This window comes from Pelodiscus sinensis, chromosome 19 (assembly GCF_052426305.1).
Source record: "Pelodiscus sinensis isolate ZL-2025 chromosome 19, ASM5242630v1, whole genome shotgun sequence".
NCBI classification, from domain to species: domain Eukaryota; kingdom Metazoa; phylum Chordata; order Testudines; family Trionychidae; genus Pelodiscus; species Pelodiscus sinensis.
This window is the reverse complement of record NC_143070.1, coordinates 23,734,215-23,759,580: the sequence shown is the minus strand read 5'-3', so window position 1 is coordinate 23,759,580 and position 25,366 is coordinate 23,734,215. Positions and strand designations below refer to the sequence as shown.

Sequence of the window (25,366 nt, the reverse complement as noted above, 5' to 3'; positions counted from 1 at the left end):
GTGATCTACTGGTTGGTGACCTCGGCTCTAGGGCAATCACAAGCAGCCTGCTAGATCCCAGTTCCAAAGGCTCGCTGTCCCAGTCTGTAACTGCCACATAACAGCTCCTGAACTGGATCAAACTCCCCCACAGCAGCCTGGTTCCCTTTCTGCTCCCAAAACAGGGAAGAATCCACAGACTGCTGAGTCTTCCTCCACACATGTGGAGAGATTCAAATCTCCCAAACAAAAGCCACTTCCTTCCTGGTTTCCTCCAGGGCTCATGGGAATTGTAGTCTCTGGGGCTAGATTACAGCACATAGGATCTTCCCTGAGAATAATCAGAGGCACCTTTAGTAAGGGGACTACAAGTGTTACTGGGATGTCGGAATAAGCTACCCAATATTTCAAAATCTATTTTAAAATAACTGTCTGCTTCAATAGATGCAGAATATCTATTTCAAAATACTTCTGGTAACCCAAAATAGCTCTGCTGTGTAGACATACCCTTAGGTAGCGGGAAGGCACTAAGCCCTCAACAGGGGAGAAAAAACTGAGACTTGCATTTTATGATACATGTGGGGCTTGGACAAAAGTGATTTGTTTTGTTTTGGAACATGTCACAGCTTAGGAAATCTAACAGCAGTATTCTTCAAAGGAACTTTAATGAAAATGCCCATATTAAGGAAAATACCCACATGGATTCAGGGAGACAGACTGAAAGTCATGTTCCATACACAATATAAACAAATAATATTTATTAAAAAGTTATTTGCACAAAAGTAATGAGACTTGTGTTTAAATATGAATGTTCATGGCACACGTCCCAACAAGAGCCCATGACATCAGTATTGGTGCATGAGACCAAACTCCCTCCACTTATGGATGGAAACACTTAGGAGGATACTGATGACAAGTGTTGCCGGCCGTCCCACAGTCACAGGGGAAGGTGACTTTGGCTTCGGTGGCAGGAGCTGCAGCTGGAGACCCCAATGAGATCTCAGAACACAGACTGGTACAAATCGCTCCCTGCTGCTGCGCAGCTTCCAGCTTCTCTCCAACCCACCAAACCCTGAATGGTTAATTCTGTGTCCTGCCACCCCCACCTCTGTCTGTCCCCAGCCTGGCTGTTAGTTCTCCCCCTGCTCAACCCCCACCTCTGCCCCTCCTGCAGCCCCAACGGGTCTTCTGCTTACCTTTCCCATCCCTGGGACTGGAGGAGGGTGGGGGAGGAGTTTTCAGGCATCACAGAAATGAGGAGGCTGGGTACAATGGAGTCCTCCAGGGTCACAGGGATTGGAGTGTGTGAGGCCAGAGAGGCTAATTTCAGGGGCACAGGCTGAGCTGGGATTTCCACCCCACCCAGAGCCAGGGTCGGATTCTCTCCCCAGGGAGGGAGCCCGGCGGGAAAGTGAAGATCGGGGCCTCGGTTCCAGCATCGATAAATGTCACCTGCCCCCGGTCACAGTCCAGACAAACCCGGATCCTGTGGGGGGGGCTCAGAGGCAGGCGGGTCTCAGGGAAGGTGAAAGCCCGGAACTGAACCCCCCACCGCTCCACAGCCCAGAACCCCCCCTCGGGGCTCAGGCTGATCTCTCCCTTCCTGCTCACAGACTCTTTGGCCACCCCCACAGCCCAGCATAGCCCATCCCCCACCTCCACCTCCCAGCAATGTCTCCCCGAGGTGAACCCCTCACGGCCCAGCACACAGGGCCGAGTGTCAAATCTCTCCGGGTTGTCGGGCAGTCGCTGCTGTGTTTGTTCCCATCTCACACGTTTCCGATCCCCAGACAGGATGAGCAGGGGATTCGCCGTGTCTGGATCCAGCATCACAGTCGCTGGGGAGAGAGAATCAGGGTGTGAGGGGCAGAGCTCAGCCCTGTGGGCGGCTGGGGCCATTTTTCACCCTCCCCAGCAGCCCTGTTGTGGCTGGGACAGGCCTGGGCCCCAGGGAGCTGCCTCTGCCCTGGGCCCTGAGACTGAGCCGAGCTGTCACTGCAGCGCCTCGGCCTGGGCAATGGGACCCGCTTCGTCAGCTTCTCATTTGTGTGCAGAGGCTGCAGCCTCCTGCCCCCAGCTCGGGCTGCTCCACCCCCAGGGCCAGGCCCAGAGCAGGAGGGTTCAGTGGGGAGGAGGGAGCAGAGGAGGCAGGTTCCAGCTTTAACCCCCAGAGGGAAACTCCCTCCCCTGCTGCAGCCTCCACCCCCCGCCAGGGCACAGAGGGGAGCGGGCAGCGCGGGGGAAGAGCCGCCTCACCCCAGAGAGCAGGGCCTGGGCATTAGTCACCCCCAGGGCAGTGGAGGGTCCAGGGCTCCTCAGGGCAGCCAGGCTCAATGGGGGGAGCCCAGCTCTGGCTTCTGGCCTGGCTGGGTGCAGGGCCTCTGGGGAAGGGGATCTGGGTGGGGTCACTGGGAGGGGCCAGCACAGGGCAGAGGCTGGTGCCCAAGGAGGGGCTGCACCGATCAGCTGCCCCGACACAAAGCGCAGCCCCTGCCTGCAAACTGTGCTCATAGTGAGAAGTGGGGGGTCCGACCATCCCATTGCTTAAAGGGGGCAGGACACGGCCCCTCGTCCTTCTGATCCAGTGTCCCTGGGGCTCCTCACCACTCAGTGGGCAGGTTTGGGGCTCTGCCTGTCGTGGTCGCTGGGGGTTTGGTTGCTGACTTGAGCTACAAGCTCAGGAAGGTGTTTTCAGTCTCCACTTGAAACCTCACCCTGTCTGAAAGCTCCCGGAGACTTTCCTCTTGCTCTCTCCAGTGCAGAGGGCAGCGTGTCTGGTGGGGGAAGGGAGAAGACAGGTGAGAGGAGTCCATATTGTACACAACATCCCCAACCCTAACCCACAGACCTGGGTTTTTGTTATAGCAGAGACACACTTGGGTGCATCTATACTACAGAGAAGATGAGGGCTGCTGCTGTCGATCTTCCAGGGTTCGAATTAGCAGTCGAGTGAAGACAGCTAATCGCACTGAGGGGCGCTTCTGTCAATGCCGGTAGCCCTCATTGCACAAGGGCTACGTCTACACTGGCCCCTTTTCCGGAAGGGGCATGTAAATTTCACCAGTCGTCGTAGGGAAATCCGCGGGGGATTTAAATATCCCCCGCGGCATTTAAATAAAAATGTCCGCCGCTTTTTTCCGGCTTTTAGAAAAGCCGGAAAAGAGCGTCTACACTGGCCCCGATCCTCTGGAAAAAGCGCCCTTTTCCGGAGGCTCTTATTCCTACTTTGAAGAATTCATTGTGTTTGATGTGTGATGTTGACAGAAAAAGTAAAAGTTGAGTAGTTATATGGATCTAGTTACATGCTCCCAGTTGCACAGTTTTCCCATGTTCAATTTTCACAGCAGTGGGAAATGCTAGGGGGAGGGGCAGGCAGTACTTGGCTCAGATAGTAACTATTCAGTGACAGACACTGAGATTCAAACAGTAAAATCTTTATTATTAAACCACAAATTGTCGAGGTGACTCCCAAGACAGACTAATTCAAGTCCTTGAACTCTAAGAAGTTCTCAAGCAGCCTCAGTTCTTTCTATGAATGGAAAGATTTTTTCCTGGGTTTGTAAGTGGACAGTGAAATCGAGGTTCCCTGGCATCTAAGGATAAAGGTCTGCTCCCTCTAAGCCCAGTGACATTCAGGTCACAGGCCAAACGCTTATTCCAGCTGGAATCCATGTTTCAGGGGCCTGATCCTGACGTGCGCTAAGGCTGCTCTGGCTCCTTCTAAAGGAGCCTCAGTGTCACTAGCGCTGCCGATATTAATGACTTTACGGGTCTCCCACACAGGAGTGACCAGGCCGGGTCAGAGCAAAGGCCCCTCCAGCCCAGTGTCCTGTCTGCCCAGTGGCCAATGCAGGTGCCCCAGAGGGAATGAACAGAACAGGGATCCCCCAGTGAGAGCCCAGGACACTTCTGTCAAAGCCCCATGGGATGAAGTGCGAGGTTCGGAGGGAGTGTGGCGGGCTCACAGGGAGGGCTGTGGGGGGCCCCATAGGGAGGATTTTAAGCGGCTTGCAGGGGGGGCTGTGAGAGCTTGCAAGGGAGCTGTGGGGTGGGGCTCGCAGAGGGGGTGTCACGATCGCAGGGGAGGTTGTGGGGGGCTCGCAGGGGGGTGTCACTGTCGCAGGGGAGGTTGTGGGGGGCTCGCAGGGGGGTGTCACGGTCGCAGGGTGTTGCGGGGGGGGGGTCCCATGAGCTGTCTGCCCCGGCCCAGGGCCCGGCCCCCCCGCACGTGCCGCGGGTCGGTGTCTCGCGCCAGGAGGCGGGGCCCGGTGACGTCGCTGTGGCTCCGCGCTCTGATTGGTTCATGGAGCCCCGGACCCGGCCCCCTTGCGAATCCCTCCCCCGCCCTCAGTGTCCCTGGGGCGGCCCGTCACTCCCAGCGCCACAGCGGGGTCAGGGGAATCCCCGTCACCCGGGCGCGAGAGCAAGGGGCGGGGCAATCAACGTCATTGATGACGCCGTACGGGGGCGGGGAAATCGCACGTCACTCGGGGCTCACAGCCGGGGGTTCCCTTGTCACTCGGGCTTCAGAGCAAGGGGCGGAGCGAGCAACGTCACTGAGGGGAGCCCCTCGGTCTGAGCTAAGCCCTGGCGCTGGACTCTCATCGGAGTCATTGACCCGCTGCGCATGCGCGGTCTGACCGCGCTCGCCCCATTCCCTGAGTTCCCGGCCGTGCTCAGGCCCCGCGCCGCGCGCCCGGAGTTGGGAGGGGCCGTTGGTGCCGTTACTCGCTGCGGGGCTGTGACCCCCCCGTCCTGCGCTGCTGGTGGGTCCGGCGCTGGGGATCGGGGCGCTCTGGGGGCGGCTCCGGCCGGGCAATGGCCTCGCCCCCCCCCCCCCGCCTCTGCGCTCGCGTCCCAAACACCCCGCGCGTGTCGCCCTGTCTCCGTGCGGGGGGGGGGGGCTGCGGAGTGTGCGGAGAGGGGGGGCCCTGGCATGAGGAGCGCGGGGCGGGGCTGGCTGGGCAGGGGGCTGAGAGGCCCCGGGGGGGGGGGTGAGCGAAGCTTTTGGGGCTTTTTTGGTTTATAATTTTGATTTTTTTGTATCCTCAGTGCTGGTGCCTCAGGCCCCCCCCCCCCCGGACCTGCCCCCCAATTGCTGAGCACAGGACAGTGACACGGCCCCGGTCCCCCAGCCCAGAGGCAGCCATGGCTGCAGAGAGCCCGGTGGGGGAGGAAGCGCCGCGTTCCGTCTGTCTGGAGGATTTCACAGCCCCTGTCACTCTGGAGTGTGGGCACAATTCCTGCCAGGCCCCCCTCAGCCATCGGTGCAGAGACACTGAGCAGCAGGGACCCCTCCGGCCCAACCGGCAGCTGGCAAACGTGGTGGAACTAGCCAAGCCGCTGAGTTTCCAGGCAGCACAGAGAGCAAGATGGGACGGGGTGTGCGGGGAGCACCAGGAGGCTCTGAAGCTGTTCTGTGAAGAGGATCAAACTCCCATCTGTGTGGTGTATGACAGATCCTGGGATCAAACGGTGGCGCCTATACAGGAAGCTGCCCAGGAGTACAAGGTACAGAGTTGCTGTCCAGTGTGATGGGAAATAACGTTGGGTTTTAATTACAGGCTAATTTCACTGACTGTTATCGGGCACAGGCGTGACACAGCTCTGTAAAGCCTTCATGGTACAAGTTGTACAAGTGGTACAACGTACATCAAGTCTTTACAGATACCTGATGTGGGAAATGTTTCTCTGAGGCTCTGAATCCTGAAACCCAGCCCTCACTGCTGGCAGAAGGGGTGTTTGCACAAGGGAAGTTGTTAACAATCAGAGAGGTTTAGATTACAGGAGCTACAGGCCACTCGGTCAGTGAGCTGTCTTGGGACTGGAGAAGAGGAGGTTACAAGCTGTTACTGACTGGAGGAACAGGACTAATAATCTGGCATTTGCCTTATAGACCCGCAGTGGCATCTGGGCCTTGCACAACACCCAGCAAGGGAAAGTCCCTGCCCTAACTGGTAGGGACCCAGCTCCTTGCCCCTCAGCATCACTGAACAGTGATGAAGTGTGGCCCTTATGAGGGAAAGATGCCTTGATAAAGCCCCAGGCCCAGCAGGGAGAGGAGGTTTCCCACTGGGATGCTGAACTCCTGGGCTCCTCCGTGAGGAGTTAAACTCTGACGCAGCAGCTGGCAGTAGATGAGGTTGCTGGGCTGGATGCTGTGTGGGACTCCGAGCACCTTCACTCTACCCATAGCAGGGTTTCAGGAAGCACAGGTCTATGCCAGGCAGAACTGGGATTCAACTGGATTGTAGCAAGAGTTCAAACTGGTTAACTGATGAGCTAATGTTTCTTGGTGCCTGATAAACTTCCCACTGCTCCAGCAGTGCCCACTTGCCTCTGGCAGTTAACCTCAGTCTGCAGCTGCTGGGCGTTCCCATTGGCCAGCAGTTCTTGTGGCTGCCCCCAGCAGACCTTGTGAGAGATCTAATACCAGGAGAGCCCATTTCCACTTCCAGCCCTGCCTGTCAGCAGGTTAAAAAATACTGTCATTGATAAAATTGTAATCGGTTACGTGATTAGTATTGTTAAGCATTTTTACCTCCCTAATCCCCACCTGCGTCGTTCTTTAGGAAGGGAGCTTCCTAAGCAAGTTGAGTAAGAAACCACAATACTGTTAAACAAACAAACAAAAAATCGCACTGCTTGCTGTTTATCGGGTCAAGCAGATGTTACCATCTAAGAGAAAAGTGCCTTACTTCCTCTTTTCTCTATAAATTTCCACTGTGACTTTGTAAGAAGGTATAAATATCTCAGACGTTTGAGTGTGAGGAGAGGCTTGTATCGGTAAGGGGTAACTCCCTGCCATCTGCAATACCACCACCCCCAGCTGGGATATTAAAATGGTTTTGTCTGACTCGAACCCTAACCCTAGGGTGTGTTTATCAACTGTTTCAGTGAGCAGAAGAAGGTAAACTCTTTGTCACTGAGAAAGAACTGTAACCCCAGGTGGGACTTGAGCCCACAATCCCTGGCTTAGACGGCCAGTGCCTTGTCCATTAGGCCACACAGAAAAAACTGCTGGAGACAGAAATTCACCCTTCTAAATGTCCCTTCTTCAACTTTTAGCTCCTGATTAAGCCCCTTTAAAGAAGCCAGATACACAGGAAGGGCTGATCACACCCCTCTGAAAATCAGCTTTCCATGGGTATCTGTAGCTGGCTCCAAGTCATGGGCCCTGACGTCTCGTCTCCCTCCCGAAACCAGGGAAGTGTCTCCCACCGCTTCAGCCTCCTGAGGCTCTATGGCTGTGTCTGTACAGCAGAGACAGCAACACTCACAGCCCCACAGGAGGGCCCCTGGCCTAGCAATGTGGCCCCCTGAGCAGCCTCTGATGTTCCCTGCGTGAGCCCCAGAACCAGCCCTGAGTGAGGGGGGCAGAGGGGGAGCAGCTCACACATGCAAAGGGGCTGGCGAGGGGCAGGACATGAGCCTGCAAAGCAGCAGTGACATCACAAGGAACTTTTTCATCACCTCAGCTCATTGGCTGGGAGGCAGTGACCTCACAGAGGGACCATGACAACAGCCAGGTGGGACAGGCTGCAGGGCTGGGGTATCTCAGAGACCCCCATGGCCTGGCTGCCTGGAATCTCCTTTGTGAGGTTTCCCCTTGAATTCACCTCTAAGCCAGCCTCAGACCAGAGCACCCAGGACTCCTCCGCATGACGGGTGAAATGGTTTGCCGTGTGAATTCTGTGTCAGGTGACATCAAGCCTGGGCACTGAGATTATTTGCCAGTTTCCCTGGCTTGCTGTTACTTATACCTGTGATGGCTGAGTGGTTAAGGTGTTGGAGTTGAAATCCAATAGGGTTTCCCTGTGTAGGTTCAAATCCTGCTCACAGCCAGGCTTGTGTTTTAGCCACACCCCTTCCTAGGGCAACATGGAACCCAAACCCTGAGAAGAACATGCCTGTCCCATCAGAAGGGACACCTGCAGAAGGTAACAGAGGCTACAAAAGCAGGAGAGAACATGGATTGCACGGTCCTGCCTAACAACAGGAAAACCAGTCTGGCTTTCAGCAGAGCCACCTCCCCATAGATGCAGCCAGGGGACCATGCGCTTCCAGTGGCCCCTCCGTCTCCCCAAAAGCCAGCCCTGGTTGGGTAGAAAGATGCTGGGCCCAGCGGCCTCCCTTCACCTGGCAGAGGCAGAAGTAATGGAGACAGGCCCAGGGGTGCGTGGGCTACAAAAGCCTCTTGTTCCCTTCTCAACTCCTAACAGTGCAAACATCAGGGAGAGTAGCTCAGTGATAGACTACAAATTATATGAGTGTTACTTCAAATCCAACTGACCATTCAATGGAAACATTTATTTCTCCAATTCCATTACATTCTAGGTTTCTATTTTTTAAAATTCTTTAAATGAAGACGAATCCTTACTGCTGTCCTGTTCTAATGTGCATAAACCAGGCAAACCCGTCCCTCAGCTGGAGCGAGCTCAAACCCACTGTGTGTCTGGTTTCTGTTTCCATCCATTCAACAAGGGTGTGATTTGGAAGCCCAATGGCAGGTCCTCGGTCTCCATGGGCTGTGCTATGCAGAAGAACAAGAACCACACCCAGCTGGGGAGGAACGGCCTAGTGTGTATTGCAATTGGTGGAGGAGGTGCCCACAACATACCTGGGGCTCTAATTACTGGCCACCTTCCTTTCATACAGATCATTGATCCTTGTGACTTTCAGGTACATTCACATGGCAGCTGTTTAAACATAATGTGCTTCTATTGCATGATCAGCACCAGAATCTCCGGCTATGGCTACACTACGAATTTTCTCAGCAAAAAAGGTGCTAATGAGGGTCTCATTTGCATGAGTCATGAAATTATTTGCATATTTTCTGGCAAACTGATTTTGTGCTGGAGTTGCTGTGCAAAAACAAGCAGTATGGAAGTTTTCTTTTTGTGCAAAACCCCCTTTTTCTGCAAGATCAGGATACCTCTTTTGGGGGGGGGCATAAGAATCTTGTGAAAAAAGGGGATTTTGTGCAAAAAAAATGTTCACGCCGCTTGTGTTTGCACAACAATCCCATTGGCAGAAAATATGCAAATGAGATCATGACTTGTGCAATTGAGTCCATCATTAACATATTTTTTTAAGGAGAAAGCTTCTAGTGTAGATGTAGCCTCTGTGAGTTAGCGGCAGTGGGGCTGTAAGTGTCGGCATCTAACTAATTGCACCATTAGGTCATGTCTTCACTCAGGTGGAGATGGCTGCTGCAATCCATCTTCCACAGCTTGATTTACCAAGCCTAGCTAAGCCTCACTAAACCAAACCCCTAGGGCACCTCCTGCTCTTTGCTACTATCCTATTCCCACTGTGAGGGCACCACCAAGCTCAACTGAAGGTAAAATCAACAGCAGATACATATTGAAGAAAGGAAAGCCCCATTAACCTGGTGATAAGGCACCACTGGGAGTTGAACCCAGCATGTCCTGCTTACAAGGCAGGTGCTTTAGCCAACTAAGCCATGGTGCCCTCCTTGAAAGCAACCATCAAACTGTTCTACTCTATGGTGCCAGACACCCCCTTCCCATTCCAAAGTGCAGCCGTTCCCCATTTCCCTCCAGCTCTTGCCATGACTCAAGGCCTGCGCAGCCCAAGACATTTGATTGGCAGCTGGTGTCATGATTATGAGGGTTAGCCAGCAGCCTGGGGATTAAGGGGTATCTTTGTGTGGCTGTTGCCTGAGGCTGAGGCTTGTGCTTAAGGGGACATACACATAACCCCCCCCTCCCTCTCCGGCGCAGCCAATGCTCCGGTGTCCCTGCTTGCTTTCCTGCCTTGCTGCGGGACAGCAAAGCATGTGTGTCTCTGAGTGCTTTGGTTGCTCTCACTCAAGACACCATAGCACTCTGCAACATGGAGCCAGAGCAGCCCCTGGGCACCCGGGTGTGTCTCATGGATGCATTGCTTTCAGCCTGGCTGCACCTGCTGCAGGCTGCCATCCAGGACATCCATCGGGGAGGCTGTCAGTATCCAGGAGGCCCTGCGGGAGAGCGTCCACCCTGAGGAGCACTCAGAGCCTCCCTGGTCTGCCCCACTGGGGGCTTGTGCCTCATTCCTCCCTCATGTCCTTCTGCTCTACCCCTCCCTAACCCCCCCTTCCTGATGTCCAATAAAATACATGTATTTTCATAAACAAAAACGGGGATAAAACCCTGGTGAGAGTTGGGAAAGGAGGCTGGAGAGGGGAGGAGGGAGAGGGACACCTGGGAGGAAGGATCTGGAAGGGGAAGGCAAGGGGAAGGAGGAGGAGAACCTCAGGGTTGGGGGTCTTGCTGGCCCTCCTGTCTCCCAGCACTGTGTGTGCGGGAGCCTTGGCGTCCCCGAGAAGGGGGGGGGGAACAGGTGGCGGGGGAGGAAGAAGAAGCGGGAGGGGGAGCAGGAGTGGGTGGAGGAGCGATAGCTGGGGCAGCCACAGGGGCTGGAGCGGCAGCCGGCACCAGTCTCTGCACCAGGGTCTACAGGTTGTTGTGGATGACACGGCCCTGCTCCAGCAGCTCCTGCAAGCCCTCCTGCTGCAGCTGCAGGTCTTCCTCCACCCAGCGCTCCTGGCAGCAGACCTGCCTGGCATATAGTGCCAGGTGCTGCCAGTGGTACTCCTCCAGGTGCCGGGTCATCCTGCTGGCCCGGGTGCGGGACGCTGTCCTGGGTGGGGTTGTGCGCCCTGCACCCGCGGCTGGTGCGCCCTGCACCCGTGGCTGGTGCGCCCTGCACCCGCGGCTGGTGCAGCTGTGGAGAAACAAGAGACCTGCTCAGTTATCCCTGGGGACACAGTGGGTGATACCCTGCCCCCCTCTGCAAGGTGAGGACGGCAGGTCTCCGCACCATCATGTCCTGCTATCCCTGGGAGTGTGAGCTGGCCCAGGACTGTTTCCATGCCCCTGTGCTGTATATTGTGTGGGGGTGTGGTGGGGGGGAAGGGAGATGTGCCCTGCCTCTGCATAGAGGGAGCTTCTGGGGAGAGAGCATTGTGCAGTGTCTCTCCCCGGGGTCAGGAGCATGTCATGTGCCTTCATACATACATGCGTGTGGGTAACAGGCCAGGGCCTCTGTGTGGCACATGCACAGGTTGCTGCGTGATCTGTGGTCAGCAAGGACCACACGCGCAGTCCCTAGGCTCCCCCCCACACCCTTCTCTCCTCCCCCATCCCCCACATAAGGGGACATTGATGATACTCACATGTTGAGGCCTCCCTGGCCTTGGATGACACTGGTGACAAGCTTGCTGGGATAGCTCTGGATGCCGGAGTTCCTTCCAGGCTGTGATTCCAAATTAACTTTGCTGTGTAGACATACCCTCAGTCTTCTCCTGTCTCTTTTTCTATGGACAAACCCACGTCCAGTGCTGAGTCCCTGCTGGACAAGGGCAGAGTTCCACAAAACTGGGACTCTCTTAAAGGCAGATAAATGGGCTCCCAACATCCGATGGGGTTTGCCCTCATGCTTATATCTGTTTCTTCAGGAAAAATTGAAGACTCCTTTGAAGGCTCTGCGGGAAGAGAGAGAAAAGCTGCTGAGAAGGAAAACAGCAACAGAAGGGAAAAGCCAGGAGTATCTGGTAAGTGCTTGTGGCTATGGACCAGCAGGGACTGGCAGTGGGAGGGCTGTGTTAGGAGGCAGACTCCTGCGTGTCCTTGGTGAGGTTGGGCTTGTTTGTGTTTCTCCTGGATCATGGATTGCTGGCTGAGATCCATCTGTAGACAGGCCCTGAACATCCATGTCAGCATGAGTTCATGTCCAGCCTTTGTGGCTTTCCCAAGTGAGCTGAATGTCCCCTGAAGGGCTGTCTGCTCACTTGGTGCATTAACATGTTTGCTTCTTTTTCCTCTCTGGGTATCTCTGTCAGGCTGGTGCTGAGTCCTGCCTCCTGCTGCTCTGGGTCTGAATTCCCAGAGGCCATGAATGACAGAAGATGTTGCCCATGACTGAGGGACATGGGTCAAAGGAGACGCTGGGAGAGACGCCTCTGCCAAGTAACCACAAAGTAGAGTCAAATGTCTCACATTTTAGGTTTTTCCAAGAAATTCTTGCTGCTGCACGCTGTTCCCCATGAAAGAGCCCTGGGTTCTGTCCATGCCCCTCACCAGCCCTTTCCCTGTTTTCACACAGAAATGGACCCAAGCCAAGAGGCAGATGATTGTGGCTGAGTTTCAGCAGCTGCGGCAGTTCCTGGAGGAACAAGAGCGACTCCTGCTGGCCCAGCTGGAGAAGTTAGATGAGGAGATTGGGAGGTTCCAGACTGACACTGTCAGGAAACTCTCTGTGCAGATTTCCCGCCTCAGCGAGCAGATCGGTGAGCTGGAGGGGACGTGTCAGAAGCCAGCAAGTGAATTCCTGCAGGTGAGACTGAGGGAGAAATGTCCCAGCTCTCCACACAGGGAAGGGAGGCTCCTGAATCACAAGTGCTGGGGTCCAGCTGTCAGATCTCAGTGTAACACCTTGTGCATTGCTGCCATGTGAGTGACTCTTGTGCTTTGTAGAGTTACAGGCACAGAGCTATTAGAGATGGCAAAGCCCCATTTGCTCAGGGGATCCATGTTCCTGGGGCTAAGGCAGGGCCTCTTCTCATGTTTGCAAAATCCCTTCTGTGAGGTCCCCTTTGGGTGTCCAATGGGGCTGAGATTCTTTTCTCTGTCTTTTTTCTAGGACGTCAGAAGCACCCTGAGTAGGTACGTGGCTCTCACTCCCCTCACACTGCAGAGTGCAGGGAAAGGGCTTGGAACTGATGTTAGCACCACATCTCCACAGGGCTCTACAGCCACACGTTAGATACAAATATCTCTGACTCCTCTAATTCTGAGGGTCTCATCCTCGCACTTTAGACTCTGGAATTCCCCATTCAGGGCACAGTCTAACCTCAGGTGTTTGCTAGAGCTCTCACCTCCCTGGGGCCTGGCTGCTTCAGGACTGTGGGGTGGAACATGGGCCTGTCACTGCTGGGCACATTCAGCCCAGAGCAGCAGGGACCAAGAGTCTGTCCCACCTGAGGGCTGTTTGGAGACCTGTGTGGAAGGAGCTGGGGAGAGGGGAGCTGGTGTCTCACTGTAGTCCCTAGTGGACAGATTCTTTCAGCCCTTCACCTGGGAACCTTCTGTCCCTCGGCGTCTGGGCCAAGAAGTAAGTTGGCCACGGAGACTCAATTCCCCTTTAGTCCCCCAGCCAGTCTCCCCAGACCAGAAGTGAAGAACAGCAATGGGACCTTTCAGGGGAAGGTTGCAGGGCCATGGAATGTGTTGTCCCTGCTCTCGGGCTGGGAGAATTGGAGGATTCTAACCCCAGGCCTGTTAGAGCTGAGACTTACTAGCCAGAACTTATCAGCAGTAAAGTAAATACAATCACATTGAATTGTTTCTGTCCAGGTGTGAGACGGGGCAGTTCCAGCTGCCAGAGATTTCCCCTGAACTGGAAGAACAAGTCAGCACCTTCTCCCAGAAAACGATTGCGCTGTCGGAGACACTGAGGGAGTTCAAAGGTACCTGGAAAGGGATGGATGAGGGGAAAGTGGTTCAAGTATCTGAAACTATTGAATCTGGGCTCTGAAGCCAACCTTCCCCTTCCTCAATTCCCACATGGAGAATGACGGCCCCATCATTCTGCTCTCCTTAGAGACACTAAGCGAACAGACCCAACTGCTTGCAGATAGAGCCAGGGGTTTGCAAACTCTGAACCTCCCATTGAGAGATCAAAATGGCCAGTTACTGTGATGGCAACGTGTTCCGCCACCACAGCTCCAGGTTATGATAAGAGGCAGTGAGTGAATGAGAAACCAAGTGGGAGGGGGTGAGGAGGGAAGAGTAAATCTCATTTACAGCTTGTCTCTCCTGGGATGAGTGTGAGGCTGCAGAGATATTGGCTCCATTGCTGAGAGGTGCCCGAGTGAGAGAGGAAATGAAAGTTTCAGACTCTTTCATACTAAATACCTGAGTGTGTGTGTATCTGGTCTCTGATACAATTGAAGCACAGAGTTCAAAGTGGGAACATTGTTATAAATAGGAGAGCCTGGAATCTCACCTCTCTTATTCCTTCCCCCACCAGTCACTCTGCCCTCTGCACTGGAGAGAGGAAGATTAAAATCTCTGGGATCTTTCAGACAAGGTGAGTTTGCAGGGGGAGATTCTTTAAATGATGAGAAAATTCCTCTGAAAACATCTTCCTGGGATTGTCATTGAAGTTACCTATCAAACCCAGCGACCATGGTGCACACAGCCCTAAATCTCATACACTGATCAGTAAGGATCCCCAGGGGCGCTGGTTGGGGACCTGCAGACACTTTGAGAAACACTGATCTACAAGGTGTGATGCTAAAGGGGTGAAGTTAAAGCACACAATGGACGGCACCTTCAGGCTCAGATTTCACTGCTCGGGCAGTTTCAATATGGGATTAGTTTCAAACAATAAATAGGCTGAGAGCTGACTGGCTTCCACGGTATCAGTTTGCTTATGGTGAGAAACTTCTGGATACACAAGGACTCTTCAGTCTAGTGCAGACCTGGACAAAATACAGCCTATCTAGCTCACCAGGCCATTGGATGTAGCCCACTGATGCTTTGCGAGCCATGGGCTAGTTCCATGCTTGCCACTTTCCACCTGCAAGCCACTTCACCGGAGGTGAAGCGGAAAGGCTACAGGCACTGCTTCCACCCCCAGGACAGTCTCATTGGCTGGTTTCTGGCCAGAAAGGAAGCACTGTGCCCCCTCCCCTCTGGCTCATTTATTCACTCACCCACATGGCCCCGCAGCCGGTATGAGGGTTGAGCAGGCTTCCTGCCTGCCTCAGAGAGGTGCTTGGCTTCTGGTTGGGAGTAACTCAGATAAGTCTCCTGGCCAAAGCCTGCCTCTGGCACCCCAACCTCTCCTTTCCCCATCTAATTCTCTGCCCCCCACTCCTGGCTCCCACTCCACATACCCAAACTCTTTGTTCTTTTTCTGCATCCAAGTAACCCTCGTCTCTTTATTTGTTCACTTAGCCGCTTTTCTAAATTAACTTTACTTTAAATATCTCATGAGTCGTTGCTAATCCAGTGCCCCAAATCACACTGCCTCCTTCACCCGAACTCCTTCCCAGATCCCTCTTTCCCTCCTGCATCCCAACCCCTTACTGAAAGCTCTCTTCTTCTCGCAATGTCCATCCCATACGCTCTATTTCCTGCTTAATGTCTTGGAAGAGTGCAGCTCTCAACCACTTTCCAAAATCTTGGAGTCTCTCCCCCCGCTCCCCAAACAAAATGAATTGCTCACCCCTGGTCTAGTGGATACAGTTCAGTGAGAGTCAATAACTGAAAGCTGCAGTCAGAGAATTTCAGGCTAGAGAAGAGGCACAAATATTTGATGGGTAAGAGGATTAGCTGCTGAAATAAATGAGCAAAGAACTAATGGGTTCTCCATCTCTTGATGTCTTCATATCAACACTGGGTGACTTTCTACAAAATATGCTGTGGGGAAACAGAGCTTTGTGCATGGGTAGCTGGGCTAGGTGTAATGGCTTGTGCCACGGAGGGTACAGACTGCATGGCTAAGGATATCTTCTGATGCCATGAATCCATGAATTTTAAGGTCTTATCCTGTAAACATTCAGCACACATGTTTAATAATATGTATCTGAATACTCATATTATTGTTGTGGAGAGAGTTTATAAAGTGTTCTCTGTTGTGGAGAGAGTTTATAAAGTCTCTGTCAGATGAGAGAACCAAAGTTTGGGTTGCAAATCAATCCATGAAGACTAAGGATTATAAATACAGCGGCCCAAATTAAATTAAACCTATGTCCATGTTCAGGCAGATGAATATGTGGCTTGTTTAGCAGAAACCCTGGTTGCTGAGAACTGAATCCCATTGTTGCAGGCAAAGTAATGTAACTCAAGCCAGATATTGAGAGAAATAAATACAACTTTCAGATCTAACTTGTGTGTGGTGTTTATGGCATATCTAGACTCAGTGTTTGCCCAAAACTGCAGAGTCTAGCATGTTTTTCACCAGGGACAGAGTCTGAGCAGAATTGGGTGTGGAAAGGATTAAAGCCCTTTTTGAAATGTCTCCAATTCCCCTTCTTCCCCTGCCAGGCTGCAGAACACCCATGTCCGACTCCAGCTCTGCCCCTGGCCTGCAGAGCCAGGGACAGGAAATGGCCGTGGCGGAGCCAGTGAGCTTCAAGGAGGTGGCTGTGTATTTCTCTGGGGAGGAATGGGCTCTGCTGGACCCGGGCCAGAGAGCCCTCTACAGGGATGTGACGCAGGAGAATTACGAAGCTGTGAGCTGGCTGGGTGAGGATTCCTGTCCCTTTGTGTAACAGAAGCTGGGTGGGCTCTGGAGCAGCTGGGTTGGGTTTGGTTCAGGGTCCTTTATTGCCCAAACCCCCAATATCAGCAGTATGTGCCCCAGTAATCCTGGCTCTTGCGTGAGAGATGACTCGGTGACATAATAGTGGTGCTGCTCTTCCCACAGCCAAGCTCTCATTGTGGTTCCAACCATCTTGCCCATGTTGTGCCTTGACCGTAGGTGTCAGTGGAAGGGCCCAGGCAGGTACCAGAGTTGTGGGGCAGGGTGCAGCTGCTCTTAGCGTCCGCAGGGTCCCCTTGTGCTATTGTGCTGAGCCCCTGGAAGGAAGGCGCCAACTCAGAGACCTTCCCTTCCTCTGGTAGATTCTGTGCAACCCAGAGGGGCACCAAATGGCAGGCTCAACTGGCCACAAAAGGAGGGCTGCTGCTGCTGGCAGAGTCGAACCAAGGCTGCAGAAGGGGAGCTGAGCTGCAGGAGCATCTACAAGCAGCAGAGAAGCAGCCCAACCTGTCTCCACGTTGGCTGGGCACAGGAACAGGCCAGCACTGCCCTGGCTGTCTGCAGAACTGACAGTTGTTGTGGGCAGCTGACAGGGCCCACCATGGCACAGTCAGTCAGGATCAGGAGTATGGACCATAGGCAGGGCTTGAAGTGGCCAGCCAAGGATTCATTTTCCTGATCAGACAATTCCCCTGCCTCCTTCTGGCTCAAGTAGAGCATCTGAGCCCAAGAGCAGGGCAATTCCATCCCCCAGCCAAGAGCTTTGTGGGCAGAGCCCCTAGGGCTCTAGAGCTCAGCTGGATCCTTTCCCTCCCAGCCCTAGAGACCTGACATGTGTCAGCTCAAATATGAGTCCTGGCTAGGGGCATCTGTCAGTCCTGAAAGTCTTAGAGCTCTCCCCTTATGAGCAGTGTGTTCCTGTCCTGCCCAAGTATGGAACAGACCCTAAAGGAGACAGTTGTATCCTGTAAGAGTGCAGCAGAGCGCTCAGTTCCCCATGGGAGTCAGCTAGGCTATTCCCAACATGGTAGTTGTACAGGGGTATTATGAAATTTGTGTATCCTGGGATCTTGTACCAACCAGAGACCAGTCTCTGGAAGGTGGGGAAGGAGCCTGTCTGGGTAGGAGACTTAAGATCCTGGCTTTGGAAGCAGAAATGGCACAGACCTTAATGAACAAGATCAGCACTTGGTTAATTGCTCCCTGAATAGGATTTCCTATTTCCAAAGCTCATGTGCTCTCCTGGGTGGAGCGAGGGGAAGCGCTGCAGATCCCGGATCTCCAAGGCTGTGAGGAAGTGGAGATCATCAGTGACACCCACACAGGTGAGAAATCAGCTAAACTGACTTAAACCAATGTCTGTGTTTGCATAGCAGATGTTGGCTGTGTGTTTTCATCAAGTCTGACTGGCCCTTCAGCCTGTCATCAACTACAGTCTGAGAGTGCTGGGTGGGGAAAGAGTTATGGGGGAAGCAGGGTGAACTCAGCTCATGATTATTGAATCTTTCCAGCCATTCTTTGGGTTTGTCCCCCATTGTCTGTTCACCATTCAGATTTTCTATTTCAGCTCAGCACAGAGAATGACTCCTGTGTGGTTTCTCTCTCCATTCCAGCAGGCGATGGGATGCTGAATGAAAACAGTTATAAGAGTCTTCAAGCGGAAGGACCTGAGCAAATGGCTGCATGTAGGGTGTTAGTGGAAAGATCTGAAGGGCATGTTTCTCAGAGTCCTGAGCAAGGAGAGACTTGTGAGAGTCAGCGTAGTCTACAAGGGCAGCAGGGAAACCGTCCAGGAGCAGGACAGGATGAATCCAGTCAGAGGAGCAGAAAGTTGAAAATAAACACGGAAACTGTTCAAAAGAAAATCCCCCATCAACATTCACCTTGTGCTTGCAGTGACAGTGCAACTCCTATTAAACATGAAAGAGCCCATACAGGAGAGAAATCCTTCAGCTGCTCCGACTGTGGGAAAAGAAAGACCTCAACCCTTGTTATCCATAAGAGAGCCTACACAGGGGAGAAACCCTTCAGCTGCTCTGACTGTGGGAAAAGATTCAATTTCCTGTCACACCTTGTTAGACATAGGCGAGTCCACACAGGAGAGAAACCATTCAGCTGCTCTGACTGTTGGAAAAGCTTCAGTCACACGTCAAACCTTGTTAGACATAGGAGAGTCCACACAGGAGAGAAACCCTTCAGCTGCTCTGACTGTGGGAAAAGTTTCAGTCAGCGGTCACACCTCGTTATCCATAGGAGAGCCCACACAGGGGAGAAGCCCTTCAGCTGCTCTGACTGTGGAAAAAGCTTCAGTGACAGGTCACAGCTTGTTATCCATAGGAGAGCCCACACAGGGGAGAAACCTTTCAGCTGCGCTTACTGTGGGAAAAGCTTCAGTCGGAGGTCATGCCTTGTTATCCATAGGAGAGTTCACACGGGAGAGAAACCCTTCAGCTGCTCTGACTGTGGGAAAAGATTCAATGACCGGTCACAGCTTGTTATCCATAGGAGAGTTCACACGGGAGAGAAACCCTTCAGCTGCTCTGACTGTGGGAAAAGCTTCAGTCGGAGGTCACAGCTTGTTATCCATAGGAGAGCCCACACAAGAGAGAAACCTTTCAGCTGCTCTGACTGTGGGAAAAGCTTCAGTCGGAGATCACAGCTTGTTATCCATAGGAGAGCCCACACAGGGGAGAAACCTTTCAGCTGCTCTGACTGTGGGAAAAGCTTCAGTCGGAGGTCACAGCTTGTTATCCATAGGAGAGCCCACACAGGGGAGAAACCTTTCAGCTGCTCTGACTGTGGGAAAAGCTTCAGTCGGAGGTCATGCCTTGTTATCCATAGGAGAGTTCACACAGGAGAAAAACCCTTCAGCTGCTCTGACTGTGGGAAAAGATTCAATGACCGGTCACAGCTTGTTATCCATAGGAGAGTTCACACAGGAGAGAAACCCTTCAGCTGCTCTGACTGTGGGAAAAGATTCAATGACCGGTCAAAGCTTGTTATCCATAGGAGAGCCCACACAGGGGAGAAACCCTTCAGCTGCTCTTACTGTGGGAAAAACTTCAGTCGGAGATCACAGCTTATTATCCATAGGAGAGTCCACACAGGAGAGAAACCTTTCAGCTGCTCTGACTGTGGGAAAAGCTTCAGTCGGAGGTCATGCCTTGTTAGACATAGGAGAGCCCACACAGGAGAGAAACCCTTCAGCTGCTCTGACTGTGGGAAAAGTTTCAGTCAGAGGTCACACCTTGTTATCCATAGGAGAGCCCACACAGGGGAGAAACCTTTCAGCTGCTCTTACTGTGGGAAAAGCTTCAGTCAGAGGTCAAACCTTGTTATCCATAGGAGAGCCCACACGGGAGAGAAACCTTTCAGCTGCTCTTACTGTGGGAAAAGCTTCAGTCAGTCCTCAACCCTTGTAAGACATAGGAAAACCCATAAGGAGGAAGCTATTCACCTCCTTTCAGTGTAGGAAATGTTTCAGTCAGAGGTCACACCTTGTTATCCATGAGAACTCTCACAGGAGAGAAATCCTTTAACTGCTTTGACTTTGGGATATGCTATAGCGAGAGTTCAAGGCTTGTTGCATATAGTTGATCCCACACCGGTGAGAAACCCTATAGTGGGGGTGAGCAAAATTTTCTGTTAGTAGAATTCAGCCTTCCTAAGACTTTGATCCTGTCCACAAGGCAGTGCCAGGCCCCACCTCAAAATGAGCATGTGCTGAGGGGGATGGAGCTTAGCCCCATCCCCTCTTCGTGCTTTGTAGCCACTAGAGAGGAGGCAGTGCTAGGCTGAGTCTTTGCCACACAACCTGAGCCCGGCACTAGAGGCACTGCTGCCACTACACTGCTGGCCTCCAGGGCCACATGGCCATGTCAGGGGTGCCTCTGGGGCTGTTCCTGAGCTGCATGGCTGCAGGAGCAACACCTCCAGCCCTGGACTGAATGGGTGCAGTAGTGGGGTGTCTGGTGTCTGGGGCTGGTCCTAGTCTGTGTGGCTGCTGCTGCAGCAGTAGAGCCTCCCTCTGGGGTGACCAAGACAGTGTGACTGGAGATGTTGCTGCAAGAGGGCCCAAAGCCAGCTAATATTTGCTGTCCTTCCCAGACACTCCCTCCCAATCTCCTCAATTCCCTTTCCTCCAGCAGCCAGCACCCCCAGCTTGCACTGACACCCTCCTTTTTTCTTGCACCCTCTCTCCTGGCCACACATTGCATCTTCCCCCTTGCCAGACACCTGCCTGCTTCTGCATCCCAGATCCCAGATCCCTGTCACGTTATTGGATTTTAAGGTGATCATACAGATCACTGCTGTGATCACGGGGAACTTTTTGCCCCAAATTTGGTACAAAGTGGTCCGTGTGAGGTGTCAAACAAAAGCTGATATTGTGCTGATTCTGTGTATGGTATTCATGTACTTGTTTGGAGTTTGCATGGGGAGTTATGACTGTGGGCTCTGCTGATGCTGTGTATGGACTGCCTGTCATGAGGACAGAATGTCCAATGAGTGACTATGTGTGACGTAGTGGGGGTACCTGGCTGGGCTGTGGTGACCCCTGCTGTCTGGAGCAAGACCCAGCAGGGAAAGCCTCACTATGCAAAGGTAATGCCAAACTTGTTGAACCAGTGGCCAGACACCCCCCATGGAGAGGAACAAAGGAAGGTGGAATGCTGCCCTGGCTGGGGGGCAGGGCGGGAAGGGAGTTAGTTGGTTCCTTCTGGAAGACAGGGAAGAAGGAACTGGGGAGGGGGCTGGGACTCCCCTATCTCAAGGGGGGCATTGAGGCCTCTTAGCCCCCAGTTCCTGTAACCAGATTACATCTGTGCTGCGCTGCGCTGTGCTGGAGGAGCAATAAACCACCCTCAATTCCACTGGCTGGTGCAGTCTGTTTGTGCCATTTCGGGGTGCAGGAGACGGGGAACCCCCAACGCGCCGTCACACTATGCTAGTCAGTATAGCTCCGAGGACAATATTTCTCAAGGTGGCCAATACACACCTGAAGAATGCGTGTGGAAAGCTGCAAAGCAGCCAGAGCACAATGGCTGCTGGCATATGAAACAGGTCACTTGACCATGTAACTAGCTCTAGCTTGGGAGACACCAGAAATGAATATCAAATGCCATGAGGGGGGCTCCATCTTGTCTTCAGTCTTGCTACTTCTCCCAGATGCAGCCTTGTTAAGGACAGAGACACGGGAAGGATTGCTGACCCATCCTGACATACGATGTACCCCAAAGACTTATGCTAGTAGTTTGTAACATCTCCACTAAGATACTGCATCAAGAACTTGCTGATTGATGTATATAATGTATTCTCCTTAACAGCCCTACTCTCAACCTTTTCTGTCTTTTATTAATAAACATTTAGATTTTAAAGGATTGGTCCACTGTGATCTGGTGGGTAAGATCTAAAGTATAAATTGACCAGGAATTCATGGCTGGTTCTTTGGAACTGGATGCATCTGTTCTGGGTTGGAGAGATCGGGCTGTATAACCCCTCACCTGTGTGTAAGCCCAGGGCTGATTGTGGCATAGAAAGAGCTGGGGTATCTGAGGGGTTTTGCTCATGAGGCTTCCTGCAGGCTGGATTGGCAGCTGAAGTGCTCAGTGTGACTGGTTTGTGGCCTATTTTGGAAAGGTCTCCAGTGAAGGGCTGTCACCAGTCCTGGTTTTGAGCAATTTGCCTTGAGTGGATTCCCTCAGCAGTGTTCAGGCCCGGCCCAGCCAATCACAGCCCTCCCCTCTCCAAACCTTCTGTAGATTACTGTTGCTAATGGAAACGCACTGTTAATTACATAATTAGTCAAGCCATTTTGCTAGGGATGCCTCTGGACAGTTGCATTTGAATTATTAAAGAGATTAAACCTTTTAAATTTCTCATGTTAGTTGATCAAACTTTATTTTAAGTAAAATATTTATGTCCAATACATACTGTGGAGGTAGGCCTCGCTAGCCTGGCCAAAGACTGAACCGTACGCAGTGTATCCTGCGTCAGAAGGGAGCTTCCTAAGCAAGTTGAGTAAGAAACCACAATGCTGTTAAACAAACAAACAAAAAATCGCACTGCTTGCTGTTTATTGGGTCAAGAAGATGTTACCATCTAAGAGAAAAGTGCCTTACTTCCTCTTTTCTCTATAAATTTCCACTGTGACTTTGTAAGAAGGTATAAATATCTCAGACGTTTGAGTGTGAGGAGAGGCTTGTATTGGTAAGGGGTAACTCCCTGCCATCTGCAATACCACCACCCCCAGCTGGGATATTAAAATGGTTTTGTCTGACTCGAACCCTAAACCTAGGGTGTGTTTATCAACTGTTTCAGTGAGCAGAAGAAGATAAACTCTTTGTCACTGAGAAAGAACTGTAACACCAGGTGGGACTTGAACCCACAATCCCTGGCTTAGACGGCCAGCGCCTTGTCCATTAGGCCGCTGGGGCATACAGAAAAAACTGCTAGAGACAGAAATTCACCCTTCTAAATGTCCCTTCTTCAACTTTTAGCTCCTGATTAAGCCCCTTTAAAGAAGCCAGATACACAGGAAGGGCTGATCACACCCCTCTGAAAATCAGCTTTCCATGGGTATCTGTAGCTGGCTCCAAGTCATGGGCCCTGACGTCTCGTCTCCCTCCCGAAACCAGGGAAGTGTCTCCCACCGCTTCAGCCTCCTGAGGCTCTATGGCCGTGTCTGTACAGCAGAGACAGCAACACTCACAGCCCCACAGGAGGGCCCCTGGCCTAGCAATGTGGCCCCCTGAGCAGCCTCTGATGTTCCCTGCGTGAGCCCCAGAACCAGCCCTGAGTGAGGGGGGCAGAGGGGGAGCAGCTCACACATGCAAAGGGGCTGGCGAGGGGCAGGACATGAGCCTGCAAAGCAGCAGTGACATCACAAGGAACTTTTTCATCACCTCAGCTCATTGGCTGGGAGGCAGTGACCTCACAGAGGGACCATGACAACAGCCAGGTGGGACAGGCTGCAGGGCTGGGGTATCTCAGAGACCCCCATGGCCTGGCTGCCTGGAATCTCCTTTGTGAGGTTTCCCCTTGAACTCACCTCTAAGCCAGCCTCAGACCAGAGCACCCAGGACTCCTCCGCATGACGGGTGAAATGGTTTGCCGTGTGAATTCTGTCAGGTGACATCAAGCCTGGGCACTGAGATTATTTGCCAGTTTCCCTGGTTTGCTTTTACTTATACCTGTGATGGCTGAGTGGTTAAGGTGTTGGCGTTGAAATCCAATAGGGTTTCCCTGTGCAGGTTCAAATCCTGCTCACAGCCAGCCTTGTGTTTTAGCCACACCCCTTCCTAGGGCAACATGGAACCCAAACCCTGAGAAGAACATGCCTGTCCCATCAGAAGGGACACCTGCAGAAGGTAACAGAGGCTACAAAAGCTGGAGAGAACATGGATTGCACGGTCCTGCCTAACAACAGGAAAACCAGTCTGGCTTTCAGCAGAGCCACCTCCCCATAGATGCAGCCAGGGGACCATGCGCTTCCAGTGGCCCCTCCGTCTCCCCAAAAGCCAGCCCTGGTTGGGTAGAAAGATGCTGGGCCCAGCGGCCTCCCTTCACCTGGCAGAGGCAGAAGTAATGGAGACAGGCCCAGGGGTGCGTGGGCTACAAAAGCCTCTTGTTCCCTTCTCAACTCCTAACAGTGCAAACATCAGGGAGAGTAGCTCAGTGATAGACTACAAATTATATGAGTGTTACTTCAAATCCAACTGACCATTCAATGGAAACATTTATTTCTCCAATTCCATTACATTCTAGGTTTCTATTTTTTTAAATTCTTTAAATGAAGACGAATCCTTACTGCTGTCCTGTTCTAATGTGCATAAACCAGGCAAACCCGTCCCTCAGCTGGAGCCAGCTCAAACCCGCTGTGTGTCTGGTTTCTGTTTCCATCCATTCAACAAGGGTGTGATTTGGAAGCCCAATGACAGGTCCTCGGTCTCCATGGGCTGTGCTGTGCAGAAGAACAAGAACCACACCCAGCTGGGGAGGAACGGCCTAGTGTGTATTGCAATTGGTGGAGGAGGTGCCCACAACATACCTGGGGCTCTAATTACTGGCTACCTGCCTTTCACACAGATCATTGATCCTTGTGACTTTCAGGTACATTCACATGGCAGCTGTTTAAACATAATGTGCTTCTATTGCATGATCAGCACCAGAATCTCCGGCTATGGCTACACTACGAATTTTCTCAGCAAAAAAGGTGCTAATGAGGGTCTCATTTGCATGAGTCATGAAATTATTTGCATATTTTCTGGCAAACTGATTTTGTGCTGGAGTTGCTGTGCAAAAACAAGCAGTATGGAAGTTTTCTTTTTGTGCAAAACCCCCTTTTTCTGCAAGATCAGGATACCTCTTTTGGGGGGGCATAAGAATCTTGTGAAAAAAGGGGATTTTGTGCAAAAAAAAATGTTCACGCCGCTTGTGTTTGCACAACAATCCCATTGGCAGAAAATATGCAAATGAGATCATGACTTGTGCAATTGAGTCCATCATTAACATATTTTTTTAAGGAGAAAGCTTCTAGTGTAGATGTAGCCTCTGTGAGTTAGCGGCAGTGGGGCTGTAAGTGTCGGCATCTAACTAATTGCACCATTAGGCCATGTCTTCACTCAGGTGGAGATGGCTGCTGCAATCCATCTTCCACAGCTTGATTTACCAAGCCTAGCTAAGCCTCACTAAACCAAACCCCTAGGGCACCTCCTGCTCTTTGCTACTATCCTACTCCCAGTGTGAGGGCACCACCAAGCTCAACTGAAGGTAAAATCAACAGCAGATACATATTGAAGAAAGGAAAGCCCCATTAACCTGGTGACAAGGCACCACTGGGAGTTGAACCCAGCATGTCCTGCTTACAAGGCAGGTGCTTTAGCCAACTAAACCATGGTGCCCTCCTTGAAAGCAACCGTCAAACTTTTCTACTCTATGGTGCCAGACACCCCCTTCCCATTCCAAAGTGCAGCCGTTCCCCATTTCCCTCCAGCTCTTGCCATGACTCAAGGCCTGCGCAGCCCAAGACATTTGATTGGCAGCTGGTGTCATGATTATGAGGGTTAGCCAGCAGCCTGGGGATTAAGGGGTTAACTACACCTAGTCAGGT

At 52.4% G+C, this 25,366-nt stretch overlaps 1 protein-coding gene, 3 non-coding genes and 1 pseudogene across 4 annotated transcripts; 2 read left to right on the top strand and 3 right to left on the bottom strand.

Moving 5' to 3' along the window:
* Positions 1-353: 353 nt before the first annotated feature.
* Positions 354-1,937, bottom strand: LOC142821474 (butyrophilin subfamily 2 member A2 pseudogene; annotated as a pseudogene).
* A 2,439-nt stretch (positions 1,938-4,376) lies between these two features.
* Positions 4,377-22,081, top strand: LOC142821482 (uncharacterized). Its single transcript, XM_089770893.1, has 10 exons — positions 4,377-4,745; positions 5,032-5,490; positions 11,444-11,539; positions 12,091-12,321; positions 12,628-12,650; positions 13,341-13,453; positions 14,017-14,076; positions 16,041-16,241; positions 17,469-17,582; positions 17,871-22,081. The coding sequence occupies exons 2-10, from the start codon at positions 5,128-5,130 to the stop codon at positions 19,727-19,729; spliced, it is 3,060 nt and encodes a 1,019-aa protein (XP_089627019.1). The 5' UTR covers positions 4,377-4,745; positions 5,032-5,127; the 3' UTR covers positions 19,730-22,081.
* TRNAS-UGA (transfer RNA serine (anticodon UGA)) lies at positions 7,742-7,826 on the top strand. The gene has a single exon. It is a non-coding gene; the product is annotated as a tRNA-Ser (tRNA).
* Positions 9,380-9,453, bottom strand: TRNAT-UGU (transfer RNA threonine (anticodon UGU)). The gene has a single exon. It is a non-coding gene; the product is annotated as a tRNA-Thr (tRNA).
* A 3,002-nt stretch (positions 22,082-25,083) lies between the features above and the next one.
* On the bottom strand, positions 25,084-25,157 carry TRNAT-UGU (transfer RNA threonine (anticodon UGU)). The gene has a single exon. It is a non-coding gene; the product is annotated as a tRNA-Thr (tRNA).
* Between the last annotated feature and the right edge of the window lie 209 nt (positions 25,158-25,366).

Bases quoted from the DNA above. Each gene is read 5' to 3' on its own strand.
- LOC142821482 (XM_089770893.1), top strand. From the start codon at position 5,128: ATGGCTGCAGAGAGCCCGGTGGGGGAGGAAGCGCCGCGTTCCGTCTGT. The intron at 11,540-12,090 runs GTAAGTGCTTGT...GTTTTCACACAG, and splicing joins GGAAAAGCCAGGAGTATCTG to AAATGGACCCAAGCCAAGAG. The intron at 14,077-16,040 runs GTGAGTTTGCAG...TTCCCCTGCCAG, and splicing joins TCTGGGATCTTTCAGACAAG to GCTGCAGAACACCCATGTCC.